Source organism: Asparagus officinalis, chromosome 10 (genome assembly GCF_001876935.1).
Source record: "Asparagus officinalis chromosome 10, Aspof.V1, whole genome shotgun sequence".
In the NCBI taxonomy this organism is placed as follows: Eukaryota; Viridiplantae; Streptophyta; class Magnoliopsida; order Asparagales; family Asparagaceae; genus Asparagus; species Asparagus officinalis.
In genome coordinates, this window is record NC_033803.1 from 66,317,224 (window position 1) to 66,328,211 (window position 10,988).

Sequence of the window (10,988 nt, forward strand, 5' to 3'; positions counted from 1 at the left end):
GTTAGTATCTAAACATCATCACATTAAAAGACTTTCAACATTAATTTTCAAAATAGAATATAGTATTTATGACAATATTCGTCATGCTTTCATTTATTAAAACTGTTTCATGACCTCTTCCTCATCAATACTACTAAATATTTCTTTTTTTAATATAAGGCAGAAATCAAACATTCACACTCTTCTCTCGTTCGATTCCAATGGTCATTCTTAATAATTTTATTTATGTAAAATACTCTTTCAACACTGATTGGTGTAACGAGGAAGATCAGTGTGTTAAATTTTCTAACTTTTACACCACATGATAAAATTCATATATATATTTATCAATGTTTTAAAAAGTCTCCGTCTAGCCCGCCTAGACATAGGCGGTACCTAGGCAACCTAGCGCCTAGTGTTTAGGTGGTACCTAGTCTGCCCACTTAGTTTCAAAAGCGCCTCGGAGAGTGTGGATTGCTTATGTGGACTGCACCCTCTAATCGTGATTTCTTCTGTTGCAACCTCCACGTCCTTCGACCTTCTCCAAACTCCTCTAGGCTCCAACTATGAACATCGCTTCTACCTCCTCCGACCTTCAACCTCCACCACCACTTAAATGAAGAAAGAAATCCCTGTAGGCGTCATCTCGACATCTAAGCTTTCTATAACATTAGCATTTATTATCAATTATTGTAATTAAAAAAAAACCGCCTAGGCGCTAGGCGTCGGGTCAAACGCCTAGGCCGCCTAGAGCTTTCTATAACCTTGATATTTATTGTGTTTAAGAAAATTCTCCTCAGTTCCCACCTTCTTGTGGTAACATATATGTTTTATTTGTTATTGTTTAGGATTAGGAATTAGCAATTAAAAATTGGATGATTATATTTTCTGTGAGATGGACATTATACATTCATTTTTTACTTTATTCGGAACTGAGCGACTATGAGTTGAGTAGAAGAGACCATAAACAAGTCATTGAAATCAAACCCTATCCGCTAAACAAATTTTAAGGGAGAAAATTAGAAAACTAGACCAATCAAACGAGAGAAATTTTAGAATCCAAAATCGATAGGAAGGAAAAGTTAGAAAACTAACCGGGATTGACATGAAGAGAAAAAGCCGTTGCTCGAAGCCTTAGGAGGAGGGACGACCTCGATGACTCGATCTGCTTGAAAAAAAACAAGTTAGCTGTTTCTGTTTGCTCGTGAGAAAGAAACTCATAAAGTTTCTGTTTTAGTTGTAAGGGTTTACATTTTAGCCCACATCAATTTGAAACCCTTCCATTTTATTTTCATTTGCTAAGGTAGGGCTAATGTCCCCTTGGCCTCATGTGCGTCCGGTTCTAGATGTAGGTACAGATACGAGTATGGGACACGATAAATTTGTAAAGATAGGGTACAAGGACACTGCTATATAAATATTTATATAAACATATATTATATATTGGAATTAATAATTTATATGAGAACGAGGATGAGAAATAAAATTTCTATAACATTATGTTCTTTTATTGTGCGGATTAAAAACAAGATAATCACTAGTTTTTTGAACTAGGTATCCAAACAATCCATCACGATCATAATTCACAACCTGACCTATGTCCAGCGAGTTTCAAAATGTGGATGTGAAGTGTAGGGTATATGTACAAAAAATGTACGACAAGTGTTTTAACTTAAAACATGTATTGTATAATTGAGTACATGCCCAAATAAATGTATGCATATATGAAAGGAGTGCCGAAGGAGTTTGGGTATGGGTTCGGGTACATACGGTTTCAAACTAGAAGTACTCCGGTAACATAGGTTACATTGGATAGTTATGAGTAGAAGAGCTGCATATTGCAATTTTAACTTGGGTACAAGGCATCTATAACTACCGTCTTATTAGAATAGGAAGAGTTGGTGTATCTTTCCTTTTTTCAAACTTCGATAGTTGATATATAATGTGTAGCCCTCGAGGAGCGTCCAGTGGCTCACTAAGTTAGTCCTGATTGTCTTTCAACTGCTTATTACTATTTATGCAAGCTTCTTCATTTGCATGATCTTGTTCTCAGCCTAACTTTTGAGAATTTATTTTGTATTGACAATCATATCTTATGTCCCAGATAGCACACCTTCCAAAATTTAACTGTGATTCTTGTGTGGAATATGACGCGAGAGTCATATTGTCTGAGATTTAGAGGGTGTAAGTGGGTAAATGCTGAAAAAAAAAGTTTTAAGAGGTATAAGTGGCTTCACCATTGTAGTAACGTAGTGTATCTGCAATTAACCCTATTTTAGTGTGTGCGTGTGTGATACTTAATATTTAGTTTGAAATGTCTGTCACTGTTCAAATGTAACTCTGTTTTCACCCTTCAATGTGCAGCTCTTCGTCTATAGACACGAAGCAAGGCCACTATGCTTCTGCAATGGAGTTTCAACAACGAGTCATAACAGCATGGGAAAGCTGTGGTCCTAATGCTACTGATGAACTAAGAGAAGCTCATCGGCTTTTTGAGCAGCTAAAGAAAAAGGCGCTAGGATCGCCCTCTGCTGTATATCCTGCAAATGCTTTGCCATTATCGCAATGTAGGTGATGCATTTACTTGACACTTCTACAATGTCAAAGTCAAGGTAAGTTAATAAGACAATTCAATATCTTTCTTTCCTTGTATTCAATCATCTATAAAGGTGTTTGGCTTGTCTTAAAGTTCCTCCCACTGTATCAGAACCCTGATATTGTGGTGAAGATTGAGGATTATAATTCACTCTAACATGTCTCTGTATTTGAATTTTTTCTTTTATTGGAGAAAACCTGGGCCTATTTTAACTGCTTACATAATTCCCTTTGCAAGTGCATCTGATATAATTTGAATTTGGGTTACTTTGTCAAGTCCAGTCCACTGCGTCAAAATTTTGAAATTATTGTGAGGATTGAATAATATAATTTGTGTTTAAAGATCAATCTGGCCCCTGTACTGGGGCCTCATACTCAAATTATTCCCTCTCTTTTTCTCAATTTAGTCCTTGGTACACTACGTTAGATGAAAACTTAATCCTATTCTGACACCGTTAGATATTCCGTTAACTAAAAATTGAAAGGACTCTATTATCCTTAATTCAATTCATTTCCTCATTAAAAAAATGGTTACCTATCAATATCAATCATTTTCTATTAAAAACACTTATATCGACGAAATTACTTGATCAGAAACGCATTCTTGGCTATGAATAAATGGATAGAGGGGGAAAAAACAAAGCCCGTCTTGAAGTCTAGTAATGGTTTATTTTATATTTTATTTCATAGTTAGAGAAGGGAAGATGGAAAATAGAAGTTGAAAACTATCCAAGGCTGCTGGTCATATCATTCCTTCATATACTCCAATTCTTCTGATTTTTTCAAATCTTCCATAAAAATTATTCCAAACCACGCTCACCACGTGCAACCTCTTCAAAAAGAAAAACAAACCAAAAGAAAATTCTTTTTTTTCTCTTGAGGATACTGTATATTTGTGTTCTTCTTGGAGAGTTGATTTGTTGTTCTTCACTTTCCGATTTTTGTGCCTCCCTAAGAACCTGTAGAAGCCTTGAAGATTGTAGATTCAAATAATCGCTTAAGTCCTCTCAGGCTCCTAAAAGAAATTGCTTCATTCTTGTTTCCTACATAGCAAGAATGAGTTAGGATTGTATATTCAGTGAAAAAAGTATTTGGAGTTTCTAGCTCTTCTAATTTATGTTAGTATGCACGAGAATTTTATATTCAGAAATGAGCTGTTCTTTGATGATATAAATACAATAGCGTGCACCCCGTGCAAAGCACAACCTCCATTTTTTTTATTTCTGCTACAGTAATTCTATATTTAAATACAGTTTTTTGTAAGTGTTATAGTAACATTGTTAAATGCTGCAGTATTCCGTCTGAGCTACAATAATAATGCTAGAGTAATGTTTTTAGAAGTTATAGATCCCACTTGTGCTACAGTAATAATACTACAGTATTTTATTGTAGCATGACTAGCTACTCTTGGAACCTCCTGTCTGCGCTATAGTAACAGTGCTACAGTTTTACTATCGTGTTACTGTAGCATAAATAGTGAATCTTGGATCCCATTATTTTAGAGGAATAGATTCGGTGGATGCTTGTTTGCCTGCATGAGACGTTTGTGACGTGAGACTTACTTTGATTATGAAAATACAACATATCTCTACAAAAATGTTGTTTCTTTATTGATAAAAACACATGAAACAATTATATATATATATATATATATATAGAGAGATTAGAGAGAATTTAAAAGTTTTTAGCATGCTTTGATTGGTTTTAAATGAATTCAGAGGAAGAGTTCTAAAAATAAAGTACATGATGTCTATTGTCATATAATTGAGGGTAGTGTGGTCATAAACGAAAAATTAACACCCAGTTTCTAACAGATGTAAAAGGTTTTAGTTTGTAATAAAAATGTGGTACATGTTCTAAGTTGAGAAAAAAAAAACTGAGGCCTAATTTGAGTATATAGTCTTAATATAGGGACTAGATTGGCCTTTTAGCCTTTCCAAGGATAGGCTGAAGGAACCATTGTTTGGTTTGCTGTATTTGTGAATTCCCACAGACATGTAATTACAGTTCAAGGCTTCTTATTAAATTGGAATTTACTTGCTTAATGTATGAGTTTGAAGATTTTCTCAAAGCTAAGGCATATTGTCAAATGACTTAAAGATCATGAACTGAGATAGCAGACATATCCAACTTAACAGAAGCAATTGGGATTCAAATGGAATAAAGCATCTCTTCAAGTAGCCAAATAGCATCAATTCAATTTCATTGTTCTCAAATTCGTGAACTATAAAAATAACTTACTGTTAGAAGTACCATTTGGTCAAAATTTGCAGACAGTTAAATTGCAGACGGGATGATGATCATTTCACGAAGACAAAGAACAAATTACTTTTGGCATCAACGAGTGAAAAATCAGAAAGGTTACCCTAAGAACAGGGTTGATGTGTTGTTGAGCCTCTCAACCGTGTACGACAATGTCTTCAAATCAAGATTGAAGGTCGGATGTATGCAGCGTCAGCTTACAATCTAGCCAAGAGGCCCCCCCCCCCCCCCCCCCCCCCCCGAGGTATATACGGACCGTCGCCTTTCAAGTTATAATGTCTATACACTGAACTTGCCAAGAGATTTGAGTATTTTTTTTTTCTACTTCCAATGTCACTGATTTTGTATGGTTTTGTCGAAATTTGTCATTATTGTATCCACCTAGTAGCTGCTTGATGTGTTCACAAATGCTTGGGGGAATTAATGTAAAGGAGAGATTCAAGAATAAAACAGGCAACAAATCAAGGTAAGAAATATTAAATTTACTGTGAGCCATAGAAATCATAACTTTGAAATTTATATATCTGATTCAAAATACTATAACTGATCAATTGGAAAGTTCATCCTCCCATGATGTAACTGTATCCGTCAGTATTCTTCCACTAGCTTTTTCATGCTTTTTATACTGGATTCGATCTTTTCACACAGCTATCAAACTTGAACTTATTTCTGCCGCTCCAAAAGCGTTATTATCATAATAAAAGCTTATATAAGGAATGTTTTTTTTTCCTTTGACGTTCTAATCACTTAACTGATGAAATGCACGCGTGGGGGTGATATGCAGTATTTTGATATATGTGACATTGCCCACATGGTTATCGACTAATCATCCATTGTATGGAGTCGAAAAGCAAATGGACTTTAGTTCTATAATTCATTTAAAAATTCTCCAATGGCTAAAGAATAATCTTGTCCTTCAGAGTTTTTTTAATGATAATAGATTGGATTGAAAATGAGAAGCCAATGGATGCCGAAGAGACAAATCATTAAGAAGTAAATAAATATGATATGAAATCATGCAGAGAAAGTTATTCAAGGTGGGTTAGAAACAGCACGAGGGATAATCTACAATCACATAACTCCTACAAAAACTCAATGGTTCCCTTATCTATCAGACTGAGACCTCTATACATTGAACCCAACCCCTGAGGTAACTATCTGTCACGTGACAAGGAATCCCAGAGCACACATATAGACGTGTTACGTAACACATTTGCTCCAAACACAACACCACCAGTTTGAAATCTATGAATTCTTCTTTGGAGGCTAACTCTTCCAAAGCAAACGCCTGTGATGGTCGGGTCCGGTACCGGGGAGTCCGGTGCCGACCGTGGGGGAAGTATGCGGCCGAGATCCGCGATTCGAAATTCGAGCCGTGGTGGAGTTCGCGTCTGGCTCGGGACGTTCAACACGGCTGAGGAGGCGGCTAGGGCTTATGATCGGGCAGCCTACACGATGAGGGGCCCAGCTGCGATATTAAATTTTCCTGAGGAAGTAAATTCTGTCTACTCAAATTCTTCTTCTTCCTCCTCCTCGCCGAGGGAAAAGATGTCAGTAAGGAAGCAAGAAGAGAAAGAAGTTATAGAGATAGAATGCTTGGATGAGAGAGTGCTGGAAGAGCTACTTGAATATGGAGAGAAGGGAGGAACTTAAGGTTCATGCAATTGAGAGAGAGCTTGATCTACTGGGTTCTTGTTTTACATTCTTTTTAATTCAAGGCCTTTTTTTTTCTTTTTTGGATTTTGACGAAGGAATAATGCAACCTGTGACTACGATGCAAATGTGACTTCGAATTAAAAAAAAAGGATAATAATAGGAATGTGGTTATCATACTTTGTGCCATGGTTGGCTTCTCTCTAACAAAGAACAGAGGTTTTTGAAAAAGCAAAAAAAAAAAAAAAAGAAAAAAAAAGAAAAAGAAAAGGAACTAATGGATAAAAAATGCTGATGCTTTGAAAGTTACACTTACTTAGAAGGAGACTTATGTGGTCCAGGATATAGGAATTGACGATTTTTCGCGTCAGCGTTTCTTTTACCTAAACAATTGTGTGATGTCATTACGAGCTACAAGTGTAGTTACTAGGTTGACTCTGTGGTTTAAATATGTGCATTGAAAGTCCTGAAATTACTGACTAGTAATTTTGAATGACGCTAACAAATATTACGCCCATTATCTGCGGGGATGGGTCTGATATCTTTTACTTGCATATATGACTTTTTTTTCAAAAAAAAAAAAAAATATTTCACCTTTCTTATGAATATGACCACACAATTGGCTTATAACAACAGTCAATATTCATTGAGGGACTAAATGCACTTCGAGTAGAGTATGAAACCTTCATATTTTTTTACATATGGATATCAAATTTACCACAACACAGTTGAAGGGCTTAATTCACCTAAGAGCATCTCCAACAGCTTCCCCATTTCTCACTTTTGGAGAATTTAGTTAGGTTTTTGGCCCAACAGATTCCCCATCTCATTCCCCAAAATAGGGATGAAGGAGAAAAAAATGGGGAAGCTTCCCCAAATCTCATTCCCCAAAATAGGGATGAAGGAGAAAAAAATGGGGAAGCTTCCCCAAATCTGCAGCATTCTCCAGATTTTTGGAGGAAAAAATAGATTCTTCAAAATGGGGAAGCTGTTGGAGTTAGTGTAAAAATTAGTTGGAGAATATGACTTTTGCTTCTCCATTTTGGAGAAAATTTTGGAGAAACTGTTGGAGATGCTCTAAGGCCTATTTGTTTGCACGGAAATAACTGTGAAATAGCAGAAGTAGAGGAAGTAGAGGCTACTTCTGCTACTTCTAGGCAAAAATATATGTTTGTTTTTCTTGAAAATCTACTTCCACTACTTCCTTAAATGATGATGTGGCGCCTACATGGAATCTCCATTTCCTTGATATTTTTCCGTCTTCAAAAGCAGTGAAATACGACAGAAGTTAATATAGGGTGGGGTCCACCATGAAAAATGATTTTCAAATAGAGAAGTGAACAAAATTTAGTTAGTTCTAGTTTTTTTATAGAAATCATACGAATATTTTGTAGATATACAATCTTTCGTGCCTCAGCCTCCTCGATCCTAAACAAATGGCAACATAAAAACTGATTAATTAACCATTTTCTTTGATTTTAACGCAGCGACGACGTATGCCAGTGATTCAACACGCCGTAATATAAACTGCTTACCGGTTCGTCGCAAGTCGAGGCGAGTGTCAATTCCCTTCAAGACACTCTTGTTGCATGAATCCGTTAGATTGCAGATATTCGAGTTAGTTTCTTTGAATTGATTGAAGAGAAGAAGAAGAGGGTAGGGGGATTTGCATAATATCAGTTAATAATATTAGTTTTTGCATAAAACAAGTATATGATTTTTTGCATAATATCAGTTAATTACTTCCTAGTAATATTTTGAAATATTATCCAAACAAAAAAAGTAAATGAAGAGGAAGAAGTTCTACTTCCATTACTTCTAAAAATATATGAAACAAAAAAAAATTGCTATTTCCGCTACTTCCTATTTCATAGTTTTAAAATTACTTCTGTAATCTACTTCTTACTTTCAATACTTTCATTATCTAAACGGGTCCTAAAATGTGAAAATATATTATTAATCATTTGTAATTATGTAATTTACAAATATAAAAAATTATAGAAATTAAAATAATAAAATGATATAAAACAATTATAGATTTTATAGATACAAACAAAATTAAAAATATTGGAAGTATTGAAGTAGATTACAAAAGTAATTTCAAAACTATGAAATAGGAAGTAGCGGAAATAGCAATTTTTTGTTTGTTTCATATATTTTTAGAAGTAATGGAAGTAGAACTTCTTCCTCTTCATTTACTTTTTTTGTCTGGATAATATTTCAAAATATTACTAGGAAGTAATAAACTGACATTATGCAAAAAAATCGTATCCATTTGCATATACTTGTTTTATACAAAAACTAATATTATTAACTGATATTATGCAAATCCCCGACCCTCTTCTTCTTCTCTTCAATCAATTCAAAGAAACTAACTCGAATATCTGCAATCGAATGGATTCATGCAACATGAGTGTCTTGAAGGGAATTGCCACTCGCCTTGGCTTGCGACGAACCAGTAAGCAGTTTATATAACGGCGTGTTGAATCACTGGCATACGTCGCCGCTGCGTTAAAATCAAAGAAAATGCTTAATTAATCAGTTTTTATGTTGTCATTTGTTTAGGATCGAGGAGGCTGAGGCACGAAAGATTGTATATCTACAAAATATTCGTATGATTTCTATAAAAAACTAGAACTAACTAAATTTTGTTCACTTCTCTATTTGAAAATCATTTTTCATGGTGGACCCCACCCTATATTAACTTCCGCCGTATTTCAGTGCATTTGAAGACGAAAAAATATCAAGGAAATAGAGATGCGTAGGTGCCACATCATCATTTAAGGAAGTAGTGGAAGTAGATTTTTAATAAAAACAAACATACATTTTTGCCTAGAAGTAGCAGAAGTAGCCTCTACTTCCTCTACTTCTGCTATTTCACAGTTACTTTCGTGCAAACAAACATGCCCTAAAAAGAACTAAGCTCGCCTGAATGCTTAGTTTGCCAGCTCGCAAGTAAGCTAAGCTCGTCTGAATGCTTAGCTCGCCAATCTTTGCGTCGAAAATTGATTTATTTGTTGAACCCATTACAACGTTTATCGTTTACACAGATTCTAATGAGTTTTAGCATTTTTATAAGACTTCTCTTTTACAAATAAATTATCAAAACAATCTCCTAGAAACACACGCAGAGGCTTGCGTGTGATCTTTGCCATTATCGGGGGCGCGTTAGTCCATGGACTGCTTAAAATCAGATCCGAGTTGATCGGAACAAAGGCTCGCTATTCTTGTTTCACAAAGAAAACAAGAACAGAAGTAAATATCTCGACGACGTGAGATAAATACTCTTCTTAAGATCAAAACGAATTCTGATCTCAAGGGACGGTGGGAATGGGGATCATGTAAAACCCCATAAATTTGAATATTATATGGTAAATAATATTTAATATGTTATACTATGATAAATAGCATGTTAGACCCTAGAGGGGGGGGGGGGGGATTAGGGTCTTATGCTAATCTAATCCGATTATATGCCAATTAAAATTAATTAATGAGTTATCCTAGCAAGTATGAAATACAACAAGAATATAAGCTAGGATAAGCAACATGAATAATGAGATATATCCTAAATGATAGAAATATATGCAAGGATATATAAACAACACAAGGATAAACAATCTAAACTAGATAGTGGATCATATAAATAAAGAGCTAATGACAATGGCGACAAGAATTATAAACACAAGTATAAATAAACGCCAAAGCACACTCAAACACACGATATGATCACGGAGTTCGGACCTTCCGTCCTACGTCTCCGCTCCCCACTCCCGGGGAGAAATCCACTATCACGACCGGGTTTTCTACGCTCACCCGAATAACGTTTACAACCACACAGTGTCGGTTTTCAACGCTCACCGAACAACGTTCACTCCTCACACTCGGTTTCTAGTTCACCGAAAACTTCACAACACTCTACGGTTTCTAGATCCCCGAAAACCTAACAACACTCACAATGTAACAAATATAAATTTGTTCTCTACAATAGGTGAGAACTTAATTAAGCACAACTCAATGTTATAATCTCTCACAACCCTAATATACTATGTATGCAAATACAATAAGCTCAAGTGGGTGTGTGTAACAATGAGATAATATAATCAAATCTAAACTCAATATAAAAACTAGCTTTAAAGAATGATAATCAAAACAAATATGCAAATGTAAAGCTAGATATGAGTTTAGAAATTCTTCTCTGAAAAACAAGATGGAGAGGAGGATTGAAATGATAGACAAACACTATAAATGATCTTCTCCACTTGTAAAACAATCTTCAAACAATCTCAGCAAAAACCCCAAAACAGAAAGACCAAAATGCCCCAGAAAAGTCAGCTCAGAAATAGCCGTTAGAAGTCCAACTGTCACATTGTCGGTCGACCGAAAATCCCGTCGGTCGACCGATGAGAGCAAAAACACGAAGAAAACTTTCTGGACCATCGTCGGTCGACCGGTGCGGTCGACCGATGGAGCTTTCGGTCGACCGGACCGGTCGACCGACA

The 10,988-nt window shown here is 35.6% G+C and overlaps 2 protein-coding genes across 4 annotated transcripts in view; both read left to right on the forward strand.

The window, feature by feature from the left end:
- Positions 1-5,045, forward strand: part of LOC109825554 (protein KINESIN LIGHT CHAIN-RELATED 1-like) — an 8,168-nt gene extending 3,123 nt beyond the window's left edge. The window contains exons 2-3 of one of the 3 annotated variants that reach the window (XM_020392407.1): positions 2,344-2,591; positions 4,822-5,045. In XM_020392407.1, coding sequence (XP_020247996.1) covers positions 2,344-2,554 — 211 coding nt within the window. In that variant the 3' untranslated portion in view covers positions 2,555-2,591; positions 4,822-5,045. Of the gene's footprint in view, positions 1-2,343; positions 2,851-4,821 lie in introns of those variants that run through there. The other 2 variants (XM_020392405.1, XM_020392406.1) reach the window with 2 other exon arrangements.
- On the forward strand, positions 6,130-6,489 carry LOC109826839 (ethylene-responsive transcription factor 14-like). Its single transcript, XM_020393858.1, has one exon. The coding sequence runs from the start codon at positions 6,130-6,132 to the stop codon at positions 6,487-6,489; it is 360 nt and encodes a 119-aa protein (XP_020249447.1).